Source organism: Clinocottus analis, unplaced genomic scaffold, assembly GCF_023055335.1.
Source record: "Clinocottus analis isolate CAN_PGR_092001 unplaced genomic scaffold, fCliAna1.0.p SCAF_5, whole genome shotgun sequence".
Classification (NCBI taxonomy): Eukaryota; Metazoa; Chordata; class Actinopteri; order Perciformes; family Cottidae; genus Clinocottus; species Clinocottus analis.
The window spans coordinates 12,579,411-12,604,840 of NW_027176207.1; the positions used below are offsets into that span (position 1 = coordinate 12,579,411).

General features: G+C 39.8%; 2 protein-coding genes across 2 annotated transcripts; both read right to left on the bottom strand.

Annotated features, from left to right (window-relative positions):
• Positions 1–1,620: 1,620 nt before the first annotated feature.
• ltn1 (listerin E3 ubiquitin protein ligase 1) lies at positions 1,621–15,392 on the bottom strand. The gene is made up of 32 exons (XM_068601062.1): positions 15,222–15,392; positions 14,775–14,981; positions 14,488–14,586; positions 13,969–14,199; positions 13,842–13,894; positions 13,550–13,730; positions 12,602–12,775; positions 12,218–12,408; positions 10,874–11,018; positions 10,511–10,768; positions 10,066–10,377; positions 9,693–9,908; positions 9,500–9,541; positions 9,209–9,398; positions 8,846–9,085; positions 8,613–8,766; positions 8,352–8,502; positions 7,990–8,200; positions 7,722–7,866; positions 7,477–7,590; positions 7,224–7,351; positions 6,986–7,121; positions 6,716–6,860; positions 6,268–6,481; positions 5,777–6,014; positions 4,498–4,575; positions 4,209–4,395; positions 3,880–4,045; positions 3,567–3,787; positions 3,260–3,454; positions 2,718–2,885; positions 1,621–2,296 (listed from the first exon to the last, which is right to left on the bottom strand). Exons 1-32 carry the CDS (start codon positions 15,261–15,263, stop codon positions 2,234–2,236), a joined length of 5,295 nt encoding a protein of 1,764 aa, XP_068457163.1. The 5' UTR covers positions 15,264–15,392; the 3' UTR covers positions 1,621–2,233.
• Positions 15,393–16,695: 1,303 nt separating this feature from the next.
• On the bottom strand, positions 16,696–24,884 carry tmem135 (transmembrane protein 135). The gene is made up of 15 exons (XM_068601261.1): positions 24,533–24,884; positions 23,929–24,056; positions 23,400–23,492; positions 23,132–23,165; positions 22,974–23,039; positions 22,710–22,756; positions 22,552–22,593; positions 22,284–22,463; positions 22,140–22,209; positions 21,860–22,027; positions 21,662–21,725; positions 20,751–20,827; positions 20,160–20,258; positions 19,972–20,039; positions 16,696–19,323 (listed from the first exon to the last, which is right to left on the bottom strand). The coding sequence occupies exons 1-15, from the start codon at positions 24,668–24,670 to the stop codon at positions 19,188–19,190; spliced, it is 1,410 nt and encodes a 469-aa protein (XP_068457362.1). The 5' UTR covers positions 24,671–24,884; the 3' UTR covers positions 16,696–19,187.
• Between the last annotated feature and the right edge of the window lie 546 nt (positions 24,885–25,430).

Below are 25,430 nucleotides of genomic sequence, written 5' to 3' on the forward strand. Positions count from 1 at the left end.
TTTGATGAACTGACAAATCCTATGTCTGACAGGCAACAAGACAGAACATGCAACAGTAAAAATGCAATTTTGTAGGTAATATAATCCACCAGAAAAAATATCCCCTTTCTTTCCGTTTAATATGTACCCAGCTCCTCAAATAGTAGTTGTATTCCTCAGTCGTGTCTTGTGCTTATGCTGCCATCTTCTGGTAAGAGTTGACCTACATTATGAAAAGAATAGGCCGCACACAGCACCGTACTGTAGTGCACAACATTTGCAGCATTGCTTAATCAAGGAGATAATGAGCAGTAAGATTTGATGCTGTCCGTGTGAGTGTGAGCGTTTGTGTGTGTCAAAACTTGTGCGAGATGGGGATTTCAGTATAAATATGTATGCCTGGCAAACAGATCAATGGCCATTAAAAAGGTCAAGGGCAGATGATGATGGATGCAGGCTGTATATATTGATATATTTTGATCGAAAATAATGAATTACAAATTACACCCTCGCACACACACAGCAGACCAAATGATAGGATTAATTCATTGATCATGCTTAATCTGTCATAATTAATTCCATAGGAACAACTGTGATGAGAGCAAGCCTCCATTAAACAGATAAATTATTCAACGTGAGGAGGTGGTGGACCCAAGATAAATGAGCGTAGCAGACTGGTGCCAGCGGTCACAGGCTGAGGCTAATTACAGTCTTTTCATGGAAACTAGCACAGGTTAATTTACAGTAACGGTTATATGAAAATATCATATAACTGTAATTGGAGGCTCCGGTTAACATAACAGTTCATGAAAGCACTTGGGCTTCATTACAGTTGACTTTGAATAAAGTTATGCACGATAAAGTGAAAGCATATCGGAAGTGTCACATTTGTTGACCTATATTCCTTCACGCAGTCACGTCGTTCATAGCTAAGAGGGAGAGCTGGTCCCAGTTGGATTAAAATCTTTAACAGAGTCCCAATAGGCGTTTCCAAACTGTGTGTACATGTCTTGTTTCTTCGTGATCATTACACTTGATACTTACTCTGGAAACTGTACATACGACAGTTTGATCATTAACTTAAATTAGAGCCGAGCTTCGGAAAATATATTTAATGGCTCATGAGCAAAACAAAACACCGGAGGCCCGGTGTATAAAACAATGGATTCAAGAGTAAAGGTCTGTGTGTGCATAAAGTAAAAATATGCAAAAGCGGTCTTGGTGCCACATTCATAGATCCTTGCCTATGGTTCAGTCATAAGGAACATCTGAGCACTGCACTTTGTTCTGTTCTCGGTCAGGAAACTAACATCCTGCAGGGCGGCCAGGATCAACCTTTAGTGTTGTCAAACAAAACCAGTGCAAACTACTATATTGTAATGAGCCATAATAACTATTCTTGGTAATATACACTTGAACAAAGCTTTGACACTCGCTGTAATCCATCAGAATAAAACAAAATTTGTACGCAGTGTAAACCTTGCAGGAACGTTACAGCATACATTTCAATAACACATTTTTTCTTTAAATATCAATATCATTTTCTGTGTGTAACATTGCTTGCACTTTTTCTGTGTGCATATTTAGTTTGACCCCTGTTTGAGTTGCTGTGTCAAAAACAAATTGTATCTGTTAATAGCGTCCATTCAGAGGTATTTTATTTATTTTTCCAGCATCATTTCCAGCTGTATACAGGCACAGGGGATGCATTGACATTTTGAAATTAAAACCCTCCATGAAGAAGTTTCCCTTTCCTGGTTTTCATTCGGTGATCTCACAATGTCAAAATGGGATAAGGAATGTCACAAATCAGACATGATCTCTTTACACTCCTAAATATTAGGAAATCATTTTTTAAAACCCTTTCTGGGTATTGCAATATTTTGACGATCATTTTTTATATTTGTAAAATTCCTATTTCTGGCCAGCTTTGGTTCTCTTCTACACACCTGTACGTTTCAAAAGAAAAGACTGCAAAAAGATTAAAACTCATTATTGAAAAATGATTTGCTAGCAGTAAAGCACTAATACAAACAAACTCTTGACATCTGTAAATAGACATTAAACTCAGTGAAATATAATCACTAGTTCTTAAGTTCAGACTTCCACTGAGCACATTACACAATATAATGCCATTTCAGTCAGAGAAAGCTTCTGAGGAGAATATTGTGATCTAATAAATTAGACCTTATTAACCTTCTATATGAAATCACAAACAATCTGTCACCCTTGAAGCCCTGGTCAACACACTGCGTTAGAAGAACGTTTCTCTGCACAGTGGACAAGTGGACTTGTTGCTGGATGTGAACCATTTGTACTGTAGAAAGAAGAGGAAAACAAATAGATTAGTGTAAACAAGTACAGCAAAACAATATCAGAAAGCAAAGTATATTTGAACTATATGTCCTTGTGCATTATATTGTTTATGGTAGTTGTGAGAAGTAATGCGTATGATACAATTGGTAGTGGGTCAGGGGATTTATAAATTATGCCTTTAATTAGGTCCCAGTATAAAGAACATCGATGTGCCATTACACAAACTACAGTTTGTTAGCAGTGCTATTGGTCTCTCTCTGGTATGATTGATCAAAGATAAAAACATCATTAAAAAAAAAAGAATATGCTCAAAAGGTGATCAATAGTTATTTTTAACATCTGTAGAGAAGGCGCTAAAGATACTCACACCCCATCATCATATGATCTAATACACAGTACATACATTTTAAGACATGTCTCACCAAACACGCTGAGTGGAATTTCTTTTTGCAAGTACGGCAACCCTTCTTGGGTAGGGAATAGTTGGAGCCGTGGATAACAGAGAAGCAGATCATACAATCCTCTATTCCCTCGAAACGCTTATCCACGTTGTTCTTCCACAGAGCCAGCCCCTCCATTATGCTGCCATTCTGAACAAACGAACAAACACACACACTTATATATTTCTGACTTGTTTTATTAACATTTTCTTCATTGATCCCCTAAATTGAAATAATCTTTATGGTCCCCATGGTTGCTAAATTCTGAAATGATTGCTTCTACTATCAGGACTTAAAATGTTTATGTAATTTGTTATCACACAGCAGCTCCTCCTCTGCTCTCTCTCCCTGTCTTGTATCTGGTAGTATCCAACAGGTACAGTTGGATACAGTTGGAGCGAGGTTACATCGTTCGAACATCACTGCGAGCGATGTAACCTCGCTACAGACCTTCAGGTTGAAGAACAGACACAACTGGCAACATCAACTTCTTGCTTTTATATCCATAGCGAGTTTGTGTTTACCTGATGTGTGAGGTAAGTGCTCAGCTGCAGCATCCAGTTCCTCCACTGCTGTACAGCAACTCCCACGCGCCTGCCACTCTCTACAGTGATCGAGCCCAGAGGGCAGTTTTGTGGCAGCTGAATCACCAACTCAATGAAGATCTCATCCACAGAATAGGTAGCGATGACCTCCCGAGCTGCTGAGCGGGCCTTCACCTGCAACATTGAGAGAAATACATACAGTGTTTGCCTTTGCCATTTTTTTATTGAGTAACATGAACTAGTAAATGGTGTCGATGCACACAGAGCAACACATTTGTTAACTTACAGTCATGTTTTCAAACACTTGAGTGCTTGAGTAGACCGATGAGATTTCCTGGGCTGAGAGAACAGGGCTGACGTATTTAGTCGTAAACTTCTCCACAGCCGCGCTCACTCTCTTCTCCTGGCCGTTCCACCAAAGCCTCACCATTGCAGGCAGGTCCTGCACTGTGCTATAGTATACACTGCACGCCAGGTGAGGGAGCTCCCACTCAACACTGTCGCTGTCTGCGGGCAAAAGAAATGCAGAGGTGAAAATCTAAGCTTGATTACATTTCACAGCTACGTACGGACGTCGTGTATGCATGTGTGCTATTTACTGTACACAGCCAAGGACTGGGTCTCTGTAAAGAAGGTTTTAGTCTCCTTAGTCTCTGACCCCTGGCCGGGATAGGTGGGGTTCTCGGGCATCAGTTTGAAGAGGTAAAGGAGGAGCTTGTTAAGGGAACAGCTTTTCCGAAGAAACTGGGCATAATGGGCGCGAAGCTAGAAAGAAACCAGAAGAGCAGTCAATACTGTGACAATATTTCAAAGCACACAGTCTTATACATCTGTTTGCTCGGCTATAACCTCATACACTCAAGTTAAAAACACCTAAAATATATATCATAATTCAAAAAGGATAATTTGAGGAATGATCACGACTCACATGGGAGGGTGAGGACTTGAAAAACGTGAGGAGCAGCTTCCAGGCGAGCAAGTACCCCAGGATGCACGAGTACTCCACACTGAGAGGCTGGACAACTGCAAACTCTCCCACTTGAACCCCTGCCAGTATACTGTCACACAGTTCCTCACAGGTTGTCAAGATGGCCATCAGAGATGCGGGAGGAGAACTGAACACAGAAATTAGACATAACTGTGAGAATCATTTCAAAATATAGCTTCCATTAAGAACTGTAAGAACTCACAAGACAGACCTTCCTCAGTTTACTTACAGACATGGCTCATCACTTTCATCATCAGACTTGTTGTTGTCTCCTTCTCCATCACACTCTGGCAGCTGAGGCATGACCCTGAATTAAGAAAAAGCAACTATGTTAATTTTTCTTGTACATCGTGGCAGCGTGAGTAGATTCTAGGCGTGTGTGGATTGGCGATTGGATCGTCTACTAAAGATTAAAGAGATGGCCGATCATTGTTTTATTCATTCGCTGATATAAAGAGGCAATTTTAACTAACTTATTTCTCTCTAGAATCTGTGCCCTCCTGTGCATTTGGAGATGTTTCTGATGGAGCAGCATGTCTGCCCACTGGGTCGTTAATCAGCATGAGTGAATTTCACATCCTTAACTACAAATCAGTTTGCCGTATCTTTTCCATGGATCTGACACACACTCTGTTCTCTATATGCCTGTTAACCTAACATTAAACAAGGAACTGTATCAAAGGTCATTTTTATAACATTCAAAACTTCTTTTGGAGGTTTTCAAATGAAGCTTTAAATGTTTGTTGTCATAATTTATGACATAATCAACCTAAAAACTTTTTTGTATTGTATTATTATTTTTTTAATTAATGTAATTCCTGGTGCTGTGCGATTGCTGCTTGACCGCCCTATTAATACAAATGGATACAGTTTGTCAGCAGTGAACATTTTTAAAACATTCATTCAGAGACAAGGACTGAGGTCTTTGAGAGAGGGGAACAGAAGCTAGAATATAGCATGTAATGTTTCTGAAATTTAATATCGATAAATCAAATGTCAACATTATGAATGAAACTTTAAAACTATTCGGTACATCACTGTTTATGAATATAATTTAGATTGTCATATTAAAGATAAGATAATAACAGAAAATGATGCTACTATGATACCGTTGCACCAAACACAGACATACAGACTTAAAAAAGGGAACCTTTGTTTGAATGGAGGACTGATTTCTAATTAATGTTTAAATAAAATGTTCACACCGTCTCATAAATGTTTAACATGTAATTTTAACTGTATTGCTTGGAGAGAGATTCTATTATTTCAAAGCTCCATCAGACGTTGAGCCACGACGGCACCAGTACCCTCTGGCGATTAAAAAGAAACGATCGCCAAACCCTAGATCATTCCTATAGCCCTGCAAGACCTTAAATATCTCAGGACAAGTGTAATACTTTAGTCATAATACAGTACTAAGTCAGTTTTTGGCAGAATTTTTTTGATAATTTAAGGAGATTTCATCCACATTTGAGCACCGACAGACTCATCAATAAGACGATCCTTACTTTTCTAACACGTGGTAGACAGTGATCTGCAGAGGCCTGGCCTTAAACAGCAGCAGAGGGCAGAAAGTGTTGAGGAGCGTCTGGAGGGGCTCTGGCAGGTTTGTCTTCTGGTCCGCTATGAACCGTGGTGGCAGCGAGTTCTGTTTCAGTTGTTGCACCGGCACATATGTCAGAGCTGCGCCGACTGACTGCAGTACCGCCAATGGGAAAACAGGGTCATCCGGTTCAGTAAAGGCATCTGCATTGAGACAAGATGATGAACTGTTACATAAAGTGCTTATATACATTTCCTGCTTGCATATCACAGATTGTGGACATAGTAAAACAAGCATAAATATTCACAATCTAGTAACCACTATGATACCTAGTAATAAATGGCTAAATGAAAAGCAAGTATAGGGTATATTTTGGTACTTGACTTTTCCAAGTTGGCTTGCTTCTCAGCGATTGTGTCATAAGTTAATCTCCTTAAATAGAATCCACACACGCACCTATGATGTTGACAGGGAAAGTAAACAGCAGGTTGTAGATTCCTTCCACAAAGAAGTCCGTCCATTCCCCAATCAGTTCAGATGGCAGTTTCTCGCGCACATCGAGAGAAGATGATGTGAAGAACTGGTTCAGCTTTACTATCACTGCTGCATTCTCACACACAAACAACTGCACCCATGGGTTCCATAGGCTGCTCACATTCTCGCTGCCAGTCTGAAATTGGAAACAAGCAAATTAAGTGTAAGATTGAGAGACAGCCGGATGCAAAGATGAATAAGAAACAAAGAAAACTTTATGTAAGGTCAGCAAAGTAGCATAGAGTGCACTCCAACAATTCAAACTCAAACTCAAACTCAAACTCAAACACACACACACACACACACACACACACACAACTCTGTAGCTGACAATGGCCTTTGACCCCAATGCGCACAACCAATGTCTCACCTCCAACCAGGCTAACATAGAGCAGAGCAAGAAATCCCACTGGCTGCTCCCAAGAACTCTCGGACATTTGGTCACCAGCCAGGATAGGAAACGCATCATCTCCACAGCAAGGTTCAACTGTTCTGCAGTTGCTTTCGACAGATCACTGAAATACCAGGATGTGACAGATGTAGGTAGATCAGTAGAAAGTATCAAAACTTTGACGGTGTTTCAGGAGATAAAAAAAACAACATAAAAAGCAATGTTTAAATGTTTGTGTGACTACATTACCTGCTAAAGAGGAACCAATCCTCCTTGCCGCTCCTCCACTCCATCACGGTGGCCAGGATAGCCTGCACAACCTCGTCCTCCACGTGTGTGTCGGCTTTCAAGCAGCACAGCAGCACCGCAAGACACCCATACACATCTGTGACACACACACACACACACACACAACAAAACTATTTGTTTGGTTTAAGTCCAAAATGTCAATATGCGCTTGTGTGTGTGTGTGTGTGTGTATTCTCACTGTCATTTTCTTGCCAGTTGATTATTCCAGTAGTTGCCAGAGTAACCAGAGTCTCTCGGTCCTCTTTGGTCATGGTAGGGCATAGCACCTGGAGAGTGCTCAGTTTGCTTTGAGACACTGGGAACAAACTGATCAAACACAGACAATGTTCAATATACAACAGTATACATGAGTGGACATGTAAAGATCAGAGTGTGAAATCAATGCTTTTAAAATCATTTATGATATTAAATAACATAAATAAATGATTAACCTGTCTGCACTGCCATAAAGTTTCCTCAGGGTTGCATTGTGTGTGGCTGCCAGGTTATTGGTGTGGACATAGTTCTCTAGAGTCAGTGACCAGAGACCTCCATCCTCCACTGACCTACAGATTAAAAGTACACATATATTCAGTGGAGTTGTTTCTTCAAAAAGTTATTTTTGTTTTGAAGAGGCTCCACAAAAGATCTGTTCATGCAAAAATAATTCCATGTGTTGATCTAGTGTGTAGGTCACCTTGAATAAAGAGTCCCCAGCAGATCTTTCATTGGAACCTGACTCTGAAGTCCTCCTAAGAGCCCAGAGTCAGTCAGCAGGCTGTGATAGGCAGGAACGTCCTCTATCTCTTTACACCACTGCAGTGCATACAACAGTTCTGAAACTGACCAAAGGAAAGCATACACATACAAACATATATATAGCATCGTAGATTGACTTGGAAATAACAAAAAAAACACAAAAGTTACAGAGACATTTAGTTAAATTCCTGTGAGTGTTTGTATACCTGTGTACTTTAGGTTTGGCAAGTGTGAAGGACATTCTGTCTCCTTTTTGTCACAAGGTGTGAATCCAACAGTCTGGGCCACGCTCCCCAACAGGGCACAGGCACATAGGTGGGCTGGTGGCCTGGCTGACACCCTCAACTTCCAGATTTCCATTGAGGGTTTTTCACAACCTCCTCGGTGACGGCTGGACAGTAAAGGGGTTTTGATCCACTGCAGAGGACAGGAAAAAGGGGAAGAGTTTAGAGGAGAATCTAATAAAAGCAGACTTCTTCCACAGCAATGTCTGCATCACAAATGTATGCAAGTGTCTTAATTAGAAATCGATTTTCCTGAAGTAAGGATGATGGATTGGCTGGCTCACCTGAGGAGGTAAGGCACGTCTTATTCTTGTCCATTCTGTCTGGCTGGGCGTCAGTAGTGTAAAGAACTGGACAAGGAGGGGGGAATCTTTATCGCAGACAGAGATGATTGTCTCCACTAGGCTCTGGACAGCAACTATTAGAACCTGCAAGCTAGAATGCAACACAGAGAAAAGTTAACTAGAACCACGACAAAGTCCTTAAGATATAGTTGCATGGATTCAGACACAATGTACAAGGCCCAAGTTTTGGGACGGGATTACCTTTTAATATCCAGAGAAACGGTGAGTAGTTGCTTTGTCACCCAAAGGGCTGCACTGTGCAGGAAACCATCTTCCTTGACCTCACATTCAGAGTGTTGAACCAATGACTCGACCCCAGCCACACACACTTTCCTGAGCTTATCTAAAAGTGAGTCTTTGGAAAAATACAAAAAATAACATTGTTATTCAGCTTCCCTGAAAAGAATGCGTTTGTACACAGTGCAAGTACCTACCAGACAAGTGTGTGTGTGTTTGCTCTTGGGCGGTGAGCTGGAAGACCGTGAGCAATAGTTCCTCAGCAGAGAGATGCAGAAGACAGTCTTGCACAGAAGAGAAGAACGTGGAGGCCACATCACAAATAAAGCAGATGAGTGGCTCCATGTCGCCTGCATCCGACAGACTCTTGGTCTCAGAGAGAGTGGCATGGAGCCTCTCTAAGATCTTCTCCATGTACACCTCCCCAATCACGGGCCCTGCACAAGTAAATACAGATAAAAGTGATGATTGTCAAATCTAGTGACTAACAGTAAAATCCCCAAATGATGTGCATTAATAGTTTTGTTTTTTAATTTGCCATTGTGTGTGTTTGTGTTTACCATTGTTGTGGTGTTGAGAGAGGACCAAGCTGATAAGTGTCCAACTGTAGTTGCTTGTTGAAGAGGTAGAACTGGAAGAGCTGCCTCCCACCTTGCACAGCTCCTCTGTCAATCCCAAGAGTTGCTCGCCAAGAACGGAGCCTTTTAGCCAATCATGACAGCTCATGAGCGTCTCAGCATCTGTACATGCCTGACATGACAGATAGTAAGAGAGATGATTATAATTACCTCAATGTGGATTCTAAGTATAGGTAGAGAACACACTTTGATCTTTTAACAGAAGAAACATACCCTCTGAATAATCTGCAGGATAATTCTCCACTGTAAATCCATCTGCAAACCAGAGGGAAGCGCATTGATGTCAACAAAGAAACAGCAGTAACATTTGAGTTAAAGCTACGACACAAGAGCGATCAAAAGGCTCCATGTAAAAGATGTGAATCAACATCAGATCATAAGGTCTGGCATTTGCATCTTAGGTTACCGTTGTGATATGATTGAGGATGCGGGTGGTCTCCTGCTGGCTGCAGCAGTAAAGTGAGCTGAAGACCATCTCCACCAAGTGCTCAGTGTCTCGGCGCTCCTTCTCGGCCAGCCACACCACCACCCGCTCCATCAGGAACTGCATTGCAGGATTCTTCATGGTCCCCTCGTCCCGCTGCTTTCCGTCTGTTATTTTGTCCTCCAAGTCAACCAATGTCTAACGCAAGAACAGTTTAACAGAAAACTAAATTGCAACTGTCATGTTTCAATTGTACAGATTTTTCACAGATTTGGCCATTACAACGACAGATGCAACGCTCAAAATGACTGACACTGAAAGAAGATTGTATCTGTAATTGTCAAATATGACTTACACTGAAGACCCTGGGTGTGTGGAACGATTGAAGGAGAAGGGAGATGAAAACCAAATGTCTCTCTGAGATTTTCTCATTCACATGCACCAGACACAGTTGGGCCAACTGACACACTACGTCCTCGAAATGCTGGGTCTGTAGGGACCCAAACGCCTTCTCATTCACCAGCTCTGTCATCGTCTGAGCTGGCTTCTCAACACCTTCACCCTCAACTCCAGTTTTGTCATTGTTCTCTGGCTTAGAGAAAGAGACCTTGACACATTTCTTCTTCTGGGCGTGCTTTCTTTGTACCCTCTCAGGGTTGCGCATTACCTGCAGACATAAGAGAAAGTGAGAAAAGATTTGTTTAGGCATTGTGTTTTCAGTTTCACTTCGGCCACTTTCAAAGACATGAACGGCTCTGACAGCCATACTGAGCTGCTGAGATTTCTTAAAGCAAACTCACCTGCAACAAAGTGGCTACTCCTTCCAAAGCCTGTGGCTCTGCATCCTCATTGTCAGCATAATGCATAAACAGAAGACCAAGCCCCTCCCAGACATCTGACAGAAGCACTTGAAAGACCTCCCTGTTCTCATTTGCTTCAGCATCACTATGTAGGCCTGCCTTTTTCTCCCAGGAAACAAGCATTTCAGTGACCAAAAGGAAGAGAGGACCATTTTGAAGGGAGGTGTTTCCAAGAGCCTTTTCTAAAAGTGGCAAGAGCTACAAAGACACAACAAAACAAAACAATGTGAGACAGATGAGGACTTAAGTAGATTTGACATGTAGGGTAAAAGTATGTGAAACTGTGTGACGGTGTGATCCCACCTGTTGTGAAATAAGCATGGTTCGTATGTGTTTCTGTTCCTCCTCTTCGGTATTGTGCAGTATGCAGTACCTCAAGCACTCAACAACCGAAGTCACTATAACTGCACTTTCCGATGGACTTGTCGCAGCACGCTCACTAGACAGACTGAGACAAAGGCAGAGACAAGGTTTAAGGTTATAGAGATGAGTGTGATACAATATAATAATGATTTGTAACTTATATTATAACAATATATGTAAAGACATTACAAATATTTTCAAAATTGCATACAAAAGACTTAAAACTACAGCTCAGTGCAATAAACTGTGCACCATTGTCATGGAAAAGGTGTAAAGTAAGATTTCAAATGACTCATTTACTTTCATAATAGTAAAAGATTTGCATAGCACTCGATTTTTTTTTACAATAAAGTTCACTTGAAAGTTGATAAGTAATAGCAATATTGTATAATAATCCTGCCCAAGCACATATAAAGTTCCTTTAAAATGAATTAACCCCACTTTTTCCTTCCATTTTGTTGCATCATAACCAGGCATTTCAATCGACTGCATGGAAAGGGTGCATAATAGTCACAATTGGAGACGTAAAATTCAAAAAGATTCTATAGATAGGCCAGGGACAGAGTTTTGCAGTACAGAAGACAGGATTGTGTTAGAAGAAAAACTACTAACATTTTGATTATATGTCACTAACTATGTGACTTCTGACGGTAATTGGTTGCACCAGATCTTATTTAGATGCAAAGGGGGTGAAAACATATGCATGCACACCAGTGGCAGGTCGTGAAAATGGTCACTATGCCAGCTGTAGAGTTTAACAACTGATTGATTGGATAAAGAGTGTTAAAGCAGCATTCTAGGCCAGTGCCAGCTCGCTGGCCTGAACAGACAGGAGACAGCAAGCCATAAGGAACAGACAGGAGACAGGAGCAGCACAATGAGAAAATAAGCTAATAGGGAAAAATAATTACAATACATGCAGTGTATTTGTGAAAAAAAAGACATAAAATAGATATAACTTTTAATAATAATAATAATAATAATAATAATAATAAATTATTGAATGTATTTGTATATATATATATATATATATATATATATATATATATATATATATATATATATATATATATAAATATATGTTTTGTTTTTATTATAAAATAGCTACAACTTTGTGATTCTGTTTAGGCCAGCAGACAAGGCCGAGCTGGCCTGACGGCCCACCACTGATGCACACAATTTAATATTTAAAGTCCAGGTTATAAAAGCAACAACATTGAAAAAACACGAAGAGGGTGAATAATTTAGGAAGACATTGTACCAGCACACACAAAAACAAATTACCCTTGTATGACTGAAGAGAAGAAGGTGGTGTAAAAGTCCAAATTGGGATCGGTGACCTGCTGGGGAAGTTTGCTGAGGAGGGGCATTAGATTAGGGTGCAGGGCTTTAGCCATGCCTTTGCCACCCTCTTTTAGTAGAGCCCAAAGTTTTGGTAAGAAGCCCTTCTTGGCATTCACATGTGTCCAGCAATCCTGTAATAGGAGAAGGAAAATCAAAGATTAAATATTAAACTACAAATTGGCGCGAAACATCTATTGTGGTATCTGCGAATTTCTGACTTTACCAATACTGGTTCACATGACTCCTCATTACTACTCCTCGCATTGCCTATAAAAAAAGGTAAACAATGTTCCAGAACACTTGACAATACAAAAACAATCTTACCGGGATCGTCGAGACGACATGAAGAACAGCCTCCCACACAGGAGGCAGCACAACAGGATCTGTGTCGTCAATGCTGAGGAGAACAGCGGGGCAGAGTCGGGCGGCTTCAGCCTGGACTAGTCCTGGAGTGAACTCACACAGAGCACACATCATCTCGAAAAACGCCCCTCGCACCTGTGGAGAAACATTTAGTAGTAGTAATTATTAATTCAAAACAGATTATTGCAGGTGCCATTTGGCAGGACAAACAGATGTGATTTAACATTTTCACTTCTGCAAAGATGATAGCAGAAATTTCAAATAGAATACATACCAAATAAATTACCAAAAATGCAGATACAGCTCTACCTTTTTTTAACCAGGAGAGAGCCAGATGGAGATTCAAAATCTTTTTTTCCAAGAGCATGCTGGCCCAGACATGCATTATCACAATTGACAAAGTTGCAGGGGGAGCAATTAATTGAAAGATCTACAGCCAGATGTGCCTGCATCCAAGTAATTTAAAATGCCATTAAATGCATCCAGAGAGACCAGCTCATGAAGATTCAGGTGATTTTATAACCGATTCCAAGCAGCGGGAGTAACAAACTTAAATGCTCTTTTCCCCCCCAAATCAGTCCTAGCTTTAGGAACATTTAGTGAAAAATGTCCTCAAATCTAAGATCATTTCAGATACAGCATGCCCCCAGGGTATTTGGAATTATAGAGCCTGATCGCTTATTTAATGTTGAGTTATGGCATTGGCAGAGGTATTTGGAATATCACATAGTATGCCTTACAATCTTCAAAATAGAACAGTCTATCAAAATGAAAAAACAAATCAAGATCTTGTGATTAATATATGAAACTCAAGTTGAAGAGGCCTTAGTTTAGTTAAAAAGTAAGTGAAAAGTGAAACCTTACATATACCAAGTGAACTAATGTATGATTCATATTGAATGGCAGTACCTGTGGTGTCTTGTGTTTACTGTACTTCCAGAACTTCCCAGAGTTGAGAAGATGTGCTAGTCTTTCCTCCAGGGCTGTCCTGTCGCTCTGAAGCAGCAGCGAGAGCAATCTCTTCACCCCCAGCAGAGAGCTGGTCAGCATGCGCACATATTTGCTTTCTCTCTCCTCCTCCGTCACACATCTAGAGAACAAGGGCAATCAGTGCCTCAGCAAGAGATCTGACAGATTGCATCATTGTTATGCCTACACAGTGAGAGGAATAAACACAGAGACTATAATGACTTTAACTTACTGTGGATCACTCAGTGTGTCCGCTGTTTCCTTTAACAAAATATCTTGAAGTACCTACAATAGAAGAATACAAACATTTTAATGGTAAATGTGGATCTGTTGATAACAAACTCCCTTGCACTACTCACATTGAGGATATCGTCTTTGCAGAAGCTGAGAGCCTCCGGCTGTTTGCTGGATGAGAAAGCAGCCTGGAAGGCCTGGCATGCAGCAGAAGCTGCGGGTGTGTAAGTGTCACACTGGGACAGAATCCAGTGACCCATCAAGCTCTTCAGAAAGGGGGCCAAGCTGCGACGCACTTTCAGCACCAGCTGCTCAAAAGCCTGCTGGGTGGCCTCCCTGATCCGGCGATCATGGTCCTGATAGACATATTGATGCAAATAAAAGTTACCTTATGCAGATAACCCTTTAACACTTGAACACATTAAAGCCAGCCTCAAATGTACACCTTAATTTGAGTGTGGGCTCGAGAAGAGATATTTCCCATACTTAACTTTAATGTGCTAGGCCGAATGGGATTAATCAAAATGTATGATGGTAGTCAGGAGTGTTTATTTAAGTGAATAAGATGCACTTCTTTCACATTGGTTAAAAAGACATTGATACAAACAGGTACATCACGAGAGTGCGGTAAACCACCAGCTCACCACTGATATCTTGCAGTAAATCCTTGGCCAGTATGGCAGGACCCCTTTCACCTCTTCAGCGTCCCGTTCCTGACACATGGACCCAAAGTCCTGCACCGCCTGTGAAGAGAACCCAGCATCAAGACCAACACCTGGGACCAAAAGACACCCAGGGGGAGATTTCAACACACCCAATGGGAGATTGTGTCTCGTGGTATTTTAAGTGGCTGGTTTAAGCCATCTTTGTTGTGTTATTACATGCGTCTGTTACATATATTTGGAAGGCCATATGGTTAGTTTAAACTTACTTTCAGTCTGGTAACAACATCCCTCTTAGAGAGTTTTCTGAGCACCAGGCGGAAATCTGCATCCACCAGGTTGTCTATCTCCTCCGCGCCGTGAACAGCGGGGACATAACTCAGCTCCGAGGTGACCGTTGTGTCGAATCCCACGAACCCCGGGATGACGCCACCCTCCCGGGTCAGAGTCGCAGCAGCTCGGCCACTACTGGACGGCTAGTAGCGGGAGAAGAATAGCGTGGTTTGAAAAAAACAAACAACATCCTATAGTAGAAGAAACGTTAGCCAAGCCGACACATTAAAAACCCAAAAGTTAGGACAACAGAGCCTACACGTATCCTTAACTGACGTTAACGTAAAGTTCACAGACGCTCGTGCTCGTGTTTGTTTGCTAGCACTCGTAACATCAACGTTACTTCAACACTGTGACGTTAACGTAAAAGCTTTAGTACTTACCCGGACATTTCCTTTAGTTCGCTGTTTATTCTTACCCCCCATGGATTCGCATTAATCTTAAAAGTATCAGTTCTTTATCTTTTTAAATGACAGGGAGAAACCACTGGTCGGGAGACGGAAATGAGGACGTCCTCGCTTTTCTTCTTCTTTTGGTGTTTTACGGCAGCCCGCATCTGTTCTGCTGCATTGCTGCCTCCTTCTGGATCTAGACCATTACTGTCCGCATACTAGATCCTTGTTATTAAACCAATGTCTCTCAAGAAGTCAAACAGCTATATTAATCTCTTTTTTTAACTTCTGTAATCAATATATATATATATATATATATATATATATATATATATATATATATATATATATATATATATATATATATATATATATATCAGGCTATATATATATATATATATATATATATATATATATATATATATATATATATATATATATATATATATCAGGCTATATATATATATATATATATATATATATATATATATATATATATATATATATATATATATATATATATATATATAATGTACAAATAAAAGGTTTGGACACGTAACCATTTAAAAACTAACCTATTTTAGGCCTCCACTTGAATACAAAAAAAAAACATACAAAAAAGTGTGCACATTCACACAACTCTTATTTTTATCTAACTAAAAAAAATCAGATATAGATTCATAATTGCGTTCCTAGTCGTTTGCTAATATTACAATTATGATACATGTTGCTACTTTTATACAGTTTTCACCACTTTGACCTCCCTGAAAGCACAGAAATACACTGATTCGGTTTAGCTCTACTGAATAAAGTAAGCGTATAACACTAAGGACCCCTGAGCTGATTTAAGTGGCTATGAACTTTACTCATTGTTACCAAATATTCACCTTCTAAACAATTTCAGTTCCTATTGACTTTATGTCCCTCTACCATCAACAAAGTAACTTTGTGAAAGACATTTTAGTGACTCAGTTCTGATACAAAGTTAAGATAATAAAACAATACTTTACTCTTAAAATGAATAGCCTAGTGGTGATAAGTAATGATTAAAATGTGTCCGCTCGGTGAAAAATAGGTGTGCTGATATTTCTGTTTGTCCAATTTTCCATCACTTCTCTTTCTGACCACAACTCCTCCATGGCACAAGTATATGCTGCACTGTCTCCGTCTGGAGGCACTGCTTACACAACCCTGTTGAATGCAGGTTATTTAAAGGCACCAATGATTTGAATTGAATGAAGTTATCTTCTCGCATGATCCCTATGGTTCCCCTCAAAGTGAAGAAAAGTGGCGACAATGACTTTCAGTATTGCATAATTTCATGACTAGGTGAGGCCTGATGACTTCGACATTTCACAAGCTAGAGAAAGGTTAGCTCTCTGGTAATGATCTTCTTAGAATCATTCCTTTATATTAAAAAGATGTGAGATCAAGCTCAGCATAGAAAACTAACAACTCTTGCCGGTGGATTGAAAAATATTTTAATATACTCTTTTCGCATGAATCAAAAACATTTGCTGATATTTATAATATAATGCCGACTGTACAATAAATTTAGTTAACGTCGCACTATTTTTAAACACCTCTTAGTCTAAACATGAATTTCGCACTAAACAATCATGGCTTCTGTTATGGACCTCACGTGGATCTAAAGCTGGGTTGGTTTGAGGAATAGAATCAGAAGCTAAAACTGTTCAAATAAACTACCACACATATGAGATGTGCACAAAAAGATGCAACCATTTTACAGTTTTGCTATATAATAATTTCACATATTTAAGTCATAATGAATGGTGTGCAATGCAATAGTTAAATTTGTGATGAGCCAGATGTGACAGCAATTTTTCCTAAACCACAGAACTGTTCCTTGATTCCATTATTTGCAGAAGCAAACGGACCATGTATCACTTCATAAAAGGTGTAATACATACTTTTCAGAGAACATGACATATTTAGAACTCAAAGCATCTTGTTTGGTAGAAACCCTCATCTATCAGAAACAAATAAAAAACAAATGTGGACTCAGCTGTGTGCTTTTTATTTGCAGATCGTCTTCAGGAAACACTTCAATGTGGCCCCAAATTCCTCAGTAAACTATATTTTAATCAATGTGGATTTTAAGCCATATGGGTTCACCATGGAATCTTAATTAGGATGCAAACAACCAACATAATCTTCATATATTTTATGAGCACATGAACCAGATAATTTGAAAAGCGTTTGGCCTGTAGTAGTGAATATAGAGCTGTACAGATTAGTCTGTTCAGACCCAATCACCTCCAGAAAAAAAGGAAATGTAAAGGATTGATTAGGTTGAATAATGCAATAACGGTTCAAAAATTTGTGTCGACGAGATGTGTTGTGGTATTTAGTCTCCTTGCATTGCAATTCATCACATTACAAAATCTTGACTAGTACACTGGTAAATAAAATTGTTTCGAAAGTCAGAAGCCAATTCTATGCTCAAACCTTTTCTCATGATATTGAAACAGATTGTGCATTAAAAAGGCAGCGTGTGTTTTTGATTGTAAACCAGAGGTGGAAAAGAGACCATGTTCCTGATTATAATAATGTAGCAAACTTTGAGAGCTCGGGAAGTATCCCTGTGACAGCAGGGCGGTGCCGTAATGGAAAGAGCATTACTTGTAGCAGTACATTCATGTAATCAAAATAATTTAAGGCCGACTAAACTAAAAAAATAAAATAAGTACATCGAAAACGAGCTAGTTTGCAGTTAAAAGCAAACAATTAGTAAAAATTAAGACTTATGCACAGAATTTGGAAAATGGAACCATTAACCTCTCTTCAAGCCGTACAGCTTAATATATGACTTCATATTCCCAATTTCATTTTTTAATAAACATAAATGTCAATGCAGGCTTGAGAGTAATCCAATAAGTGATTTGCAGCATGTGTTGTAAACACATTCTGATTTCCTGCCTTCACCCATTAACCTGGTTTCTTGTCATGAACAGTCTGTGTGATTTACAAACTATTAACATAGATCTATTAACGCCTGATATATGCATCTTCAAGGTGAAAAAGGTAATTTCATCACTTCATTAATTAACAGTAAATAAGTCTTGGAAACTGAAAAATCGCCAAACTAATTTGTTAATGCTTTACCATCTTCTCCACATAAGTAATATCCATATTAACCATGGTTCTGGCTGCTTCCTTAACCACACCATCTATAAAAGGGGACTCACTTGATTGCAATCATTGTCAAGTGTAGTTATAATAAAAACATCATGAGGTTTGGTCAAACTAAAAAAAAAAAAAAAAAGAAAATCAAAAAGGAAATTAAAGTAACTTGTGTTTCACATCCTAGATCACAATGTAAATAAATCTCCAGTTGTCTAATATAGAATTACATATTTGATCAGGCTACATAATTACATATATCATCACTTACACAAATTTAAACAGTACACATTCAGAAATTGTCAAGGAGTAATGAGCCCAAATGATTTATGTCAAGTCACAGTAAAAATCAGGTATCATGGTTCCTGATTTAAAAAAAGATTAGAGAGTTTCACCCTGTTGTGAGAGCCACCATTCAAATATCAATAAAGTTATCAACCTTACTTTCTTCTTTAAGGTAATGTCTGCCTGCCAAAAGCAAATTTGACAAAATATAAATATGCATTATTATTGGTGTTTTATTTGGACACAATGTAATAATTAGTAATGATAATTAGTAATTCATAAACACTTTTATATGCATTTTATTTATTGTATCCATTACCTGTTTTCATACAAGCCCAGTCAGTAAATGTGCTTGTTCAGGACCACACTTGAACCTCATGACGCCCTGCTCATCCCATCTCATAACACCACATCTCTCATTCTGAGCTGTAATAACACAGTCAAACAAATCCTGAAGTTACTCAGAAATAACAGACGACCTGTCCATTTCCTGTTGAGTTGACCCTGAAAGGCCCTCCTGGTCTCAACTCAACCGAGCTGGACGTCGGCTCCTGGTGAAAGCATCGTGATGTAACGAGGGTCCAGTTGAGGAACAAAGCCTTTAAAGTCCCGGGAGGCTTGAGTCCCAAACACGTCTAGCAACTGTCGGTTCATCAGAGCAAATCTAGGAGCAGAAACAGAAAAGGATCTATGTACGGGTATGAAAAATACAACACTTAAAGATTACCTTAACATGGTGAAAATAGTTGGACTGTACTGTTAAAAAGGCAGAATTTTATGACATTGTTCAAGGTTAAATTAGCAGACTTTGAACCATATCTTGTTCTATAGTACAGTACAAAAACCGCCTGCAGTTGTTGCTGATACTGATCACAAAACTCAGATCAGTTCAGATTTGTATCATGGTTTTGAGTCACGGATTGGATGACGATGTTTTAGGAGTTAGTATACAAGCCTGCAGATTTACTTTTTGAACCACCAACCCAAAAAATCATGTCAACTACCCCTAAGTCACTGTAGTCCATCCTGTGGTGCCTTTTGCTCAAACTGCACTGCAATGCAAACAAAACCTACTGCAATGAATGTTATCGTTGGCAGATTTGAGGCCCTGCGTTTGTGTTACTATGAATGAATGAATGATGCAATTTAGCAACACCATGTTTGGGCTGGAGTCAGTAGCTTGCGCCAAATGAGTCCCAGTACATGTAGGCATTAAGGAATTTATTGCTTCAATGGACACCATTTACCAATAACACGGATTGGCAATCCACATTAAAAAGGTGTCAAATTTTCCCTTGACAATACAACATACCTGCCCTTCGTTAAACGCAGCAGGAACTTCCAGTATGTTGGCCTGAGGTTCTGCACTTCCATCACAGCCTGTGTAACAGTAACGAGTCACATATTACATTCTTACTGAGCTAAAAAAAAAAAAAAAAAAGATGTGTATGAAGCATATTTATGTGAGCAAGTATACATGTTTGTATATGAGTTACTTACAGCTTGGAAACAGATGGCAGTGGAGATGGCATATAGGACTGTGTCTGCATGAGGAAAGTATGGGAACCGTCCGGCCTCAATGCCCTTGAAGTACATGGTCTAAAGACAGAGATTGTTACATGTGCTGTTCAGGATGAACTGGTGAATACAGATACATTTCAGATAAGCAGACGCGTATAGTAGCACATTACTAACTATCGTCTGTTATAGTTGTTCTGGCAATATGCTACTACCATGTCTTTAACAATTCTACAAGGCTCTAATATCAATAAAAACAGCCACATTGCAAGAGCAGTATACTTATTATGACCAGCCTTTTCAGAAGTCTTGTCTGCATTTAAATATACTCCTACACACCGACACTGTGACTGGGTTTGATGGAAATCAGTTATTCAGAGAATCCCCACATACACATTTTACCAAAGAATGCACATTTGTTTATTATTTGAAAGGTGAATTCTACTTTTTTATCATATTCAGTAAATATCATTTTGTTAACCTTGAGATGAGAGATTAATGTTGGTTTGTATATTTTTATGACAAAGTAATGTTCTTTTTACAGTTTGAAGTATTTCTGAGATGTTTATTTACCTCCACCAGCTTTGAGAAGAGATACATGGATATTGACGTGCTTTTGTAGAAGAACATCGACATGCCAGCCAGGAAGCCTTGAAAGACACAAAGAGACAATTGACAAACAGATTAAAAAGGAAAGCAAATACTTGTATGGTGGAGAAAAAAAAAGAGCCAGCCAAAGTTTGAAAAAATAAAATGTAACAAATAGTAATTCCACAATTGTTTGGCGTGGCAGCCAGTGGGGGAACATTTGCATTTGGCATTTTATGACCTGTAACAGCCTCTCTGGTGTATGCTAATGTCAGTATTCCATTATATACACTGATCTTAAATAAGGCATAATTCAATGAGTTTGCCTCCCCAATAGTTAACATGTAGTGAATTACAGAATTAGGCTTCTCGTGTGTATTAGACCGGTCTTCAAATAAACAATGTGATTTTAACAGGAAACATGTTCCTAATCCTAGGTCTTATGTTGTGTATTGGTATTGTATTTAGTTGTTGAAGTTGATGCCGCCAGTGTTTTAAATACAAAGTACCCTGTTTAATGAGGATGTCCCATCTATCCAATCCTCCAATATTTATCAAGTATTATTTTGTTAAAATCTGTCAAACACTGAAGATAACTCTCAGCTCTCTACTTGGCAGGACACAAACTCAAAGTCAAATGGAGCATGTGGGGGGCCGGCTAAAATTGACAGAAACAGCCCTTATAGCTCTCATTATGTTTGCATCGCTGTGAAGCGGAAGCAGGCAGTCCTAAAATGTACCTGCACAGCAAATCACAATTTGTTAACCCTCGCCTCTCCTGACAGAGTCGTTTGCATCCCTAAGGTTGAATCACCTGACATGACCTGACATTTAATGAGACAATCAAGAGAATTGCTCAACAAGAATGTTTGACACTTCACACAATACTGTCTCACCAGCAATCAGTGCATGGAGTTCATCATCAATGTTGCGCAGCCAACGCAGCAAGCAGCTTGTTCCCTAAGTGGAAGAGAAACATACTTTTTAAAAAAATTACAAGATGATACTCACATGACAACACAAGGGATAGGACAAATACGGGAAATGTTAGTTAGCATAATACCAAAAACAAAAACAGCATGTATGACATGTACCTTATAGATACTGACGAAAGATCCTAGAAAGGCCCCAAGCTGGAAGTTTTCCTTGTTGTAGAAGAGGGATGGCAGCCGTGAGGGTTTAGTAAACATGTGCCTGAACGCTGAAGGCACTTTAAGACAACACTGAATCAGGTAGCCAACACTGAACATCCTGACAAAACCCTGGAGAAAGAAAGAAAAGAAAAAACATTTGATATAGTGTTTCCATTACCATTATTATTGTAATAATAAAGACACTTGAGCTTTAATGACGATCATACCAAAAGTGTCTTACTTTCACACAGTAGGAAATGCAGTTGTCTTGGTAATGCTTACAGCATCTGTGTCTTGGACCCTTTTTGCATCTGAAAAAAAAGTGAATAGTATGCCCTCTGTACAAGTCTTGTCTGTGTCCGTGTAAAGAAGGGTATTCTCTTACATTGATTGCAGCAGGTCTCTGGTGTGGGCCACCAGAGTTTTGCTCCTGGAGTCGTCTGGCCTTTCTCCCGACGCCTGTGAACCCTGTGTCTCTACAGAAGGTGTCCCCTCAAGGGACCTTGTGCAGACTTGTTTTCCCACGACAGAGTGAGTTGGAATCTCCTCTTTCCCAATGATAAACCTGTCACAGAAAATGCAATCCACCTATGTAAGGTTTACCAAAACACCATCAGTCAATCTAAATCAAGGAGAAAGAAGGAACAACGTACTTCAATGCAGAGAATGGAAAGCCTTTGAGACCATCTTTACTCCTGCAGCAAAGAACATTGAATTTAACTCAAACTCTAATGTCCACTCAAACATATTTTCATTTTTGACCATCATTTCAAATTGTACTGTCGGAATCTGTCCACTGTGCTGCTCCAACCTGAAGAAGAACATGTAGAGCGATGCAGTTATGCAGAACAAGAGCACCTAATGGAAAACAGAAAAGGGCCAACAGGTGAAAAATTAGCATGGGGCCAATTTAAGATTGGCAATATGTGAAAGAAAACAGAACACACATCATTAGGGCCACCCTAAGCAGCCGTATTTGAGACTTTTCTGCATTATATTATTAACTCCCCAAATCCCATAACTTAGCTGCCTCCCTTCACTTTCAGCTCACCCACACACTTCCTTGTCATCTTACCTCGCCATGTCTGATGGGTTTGATGAGCCCTCGTGTCACTGCCATGCGGAACAAAACCTCAGTGGCCTGTCAACAAGAGGACACTGTCACATATACATTGTGTGAATATGCTTTTACATTTCTTTACAATTAACGCTGAAATGAACAAAGTCTCTTACAATATTTGTCATGTATATTGTCAGCATCCCTCTCCTGAGCAGGAAGGGGTTGGGGGGGTTGGAAAGGAAATGCATATAGATTATCAATAAACACACACAGTTCAAAGAGGGTATGTTTGATCTCCACCTGATACTTGATCCAACAACTTAATTAAGTCCCCAAAAAAGTGCCTTATGCTATACTTGGCAAATGTGTTTTGGTTCAAAACATGAAAAGACTTTCAAAGAGTAGAAACATCTGGTCAGAGTAAACAGACTAGAATTTCACCTGCTCTTGCGCTCCAGGAGGATGGCAATATAGGAGGCAGGCAGTGCTGAGCCAAACCCAGCGGACCAGGATTTGAACCCTCCCAACAATTTCCTAAAGTTGGAAATATACAGTGTTATTTATTTATTTTTTTACTGGAATGTACAGTCAGCTTTAAAGAAGCAATATTTGGGGAAATATTATCTCAATGTTGAAAATATGTATATTCTTTTGGTCAGTCTGTGTAGCCATTTTGAAATATGTGCAGCACTTTGACCTTACATAATAACGCACAAGGGTTAAGGTGAGCAACACTGAACTTTGTTTTTTGAATAACTGCAATACCCAACATTCCTCTCTAGAGATCAATAAAGGCTTATCTTATCTCCTCTTTCAAGGAAAACTCCAGATTAAGCAACTTGGAAAACAGCAACAGCAGACCCTGATATAACCAATAAACTGACTTCCTCCTGCATGTCTTACATCGTAATTTTAACTGAGCTGTGTCAATAGCAGTGCGCACACGTGTGTCGACCTTAAAGTCACTAACCTGAGAATGCAAAAGAAAACAATGTAGAGGCTTCCATTGGCAGTGAGGAAAGAGGTAGACCACAAGATCTCTGGGAGAAGCCTTTTAACGTAGTAATCCTTCTTCCTTCTCCTTAAGATTGCTGCTATCTGCAGTCACGTGAAACGGAGAAACGGCGAAATGTTCACATTTGCCTGCCAAATAATTTCTTGACACATGATGATGTTGTGTGATTGTGTTAAACTACCCAGCTGGAGCTACAGCAATGATGGTTTGCTATACACAGTATTGAGGAATGCTTACAGTGCGCCAAAAAAACAAACAAATGCGACGACACGTCAGACGGCATCAACTTGTTTCCAGTTGACCAACTAAAGATTGTGTCCCGCTGTGTTTTATAGGGCAACTTGAAAGTATCGCATGCAAAGTTTCACTTCTTACTCTGAGATTTGAACTTTGTGCCTGATTGAAAACTAGCGACGTGTCAGCTACAATCTTCACGACGTTATCTCGAAATTAACGTTAGTTAGCCTAACTTGGTTAGCGAGCTAACTGTAGCTTCAGAGTCTAACTGTGTAAGCTAACCTACAAGTTCAGATATGTCAGGTCAAACAGCCACATTTACCAGGTAAAGAGGGGCGTATATTTTGAAGGAGACCTCCAGTGCACCCTTAGCTACATCCACAGCAGACTGCACACACGACGGGTTCCAGGTGTGACCGATCTCGTAGCAGCTGTGAGGTATTTTGCTGAGGACGGCCATGTCTGTACTGCTGCTGACCGACCGACCGTAGGCTACCAACAACCAGCAACAACAGCAGATAGTCAGGCTGGCGGCGACGCGCGGTCGTGTCAGTTCACTGTGACGGGAGCGCAGTCACGTAAACGAGCCGTGCACGTGCACGGCGCTTGTGGTCTACTTATCCAGTAATTCTCGATCACAGGGCCGCGGCCCCGCGAGCGCCACCTAGAGGGCCGCCAACAACGTTCAGTTTTTCGGAATCAGAATTAGGAAACCGTTTATTGCCAGGAACCTTGGCGGAAGGTGCAACATTAGACATGGAACGTTAGACGAGACAAACAAAAATCAACAGTCAATGACAGCAGACAACAAATAACGTTAGTGTTAAAGTGTATGTTAAAGTGACATATGTGTTTAAGTTAAAGTGTATGTTGAAGGGACATGTGCATTTAAGTTAAAGTGTATGCTAAAGTGACGTGTGTTTAAATAAACACATGTGAGGTGTGCAGGGGAGTGACTGGAAAGAGGAAGAACAAGTCCTGACTGAGGGTGCAAGAATACAGGACACTTTTTTTCAGACCTAATTATCCTGTAGAACCACTCTCGAATAAAACTTGTTTTTAATAGCATTGGGTAGCAAATTATACTAAGGAATTTGTGAAAATTGTCATGAACAAGAAGCTCAAGGATCACAATCGAGTGATCAGAATTATGCTCATGTGGTTTGTGTAATATCAATATCCTGCATACTTTGAGGCACACTTTTCACCCACCTTGGTGT

Coding starts and splice junctions, on each gene's coding strand:
- ltn1 (XM_068601062.1), bottom strand. CDS start 15,263: ATGGGGGGTAAGAATAAACAGCGAACTAAAGGAAATGTCCGG. Junction 12,409..12,601: donor ATGTCGTCTCGACGATCCCG/GTAAGATTGTTT, acceptor CTCCTATTACAG/GATTGCTGGACACATGTGAA. Junction 11,019..12,217: donor TTCTCTTCAGTCATACAAGG/GTAATTTGTTTT, acceptor CCTTTGTCTCAG/TCTGTCTAGTGAGCGTGCTG.
- tmem135 (XM_068601261.1), bottom strand. CDS start 24,670: ATGGCCGTCCTCAGCAAAATACCTCACAGCTGCTACGAGATCGGTCAC. Junction 24,057..24,532: donor TATACGCCCCTCTTTACCTG/GTAAATGTGGCT, acceptor ACGTGACTGCAG/ATAGCAGCAATCTTAAGGAG. Junction 22,757..22,973: donor AACCCATCAGACATGGCGAG/GTAAGATGACAA, acceptor GTTTTCCATTAG/GTGCTCTTGTTCTGCATAAC.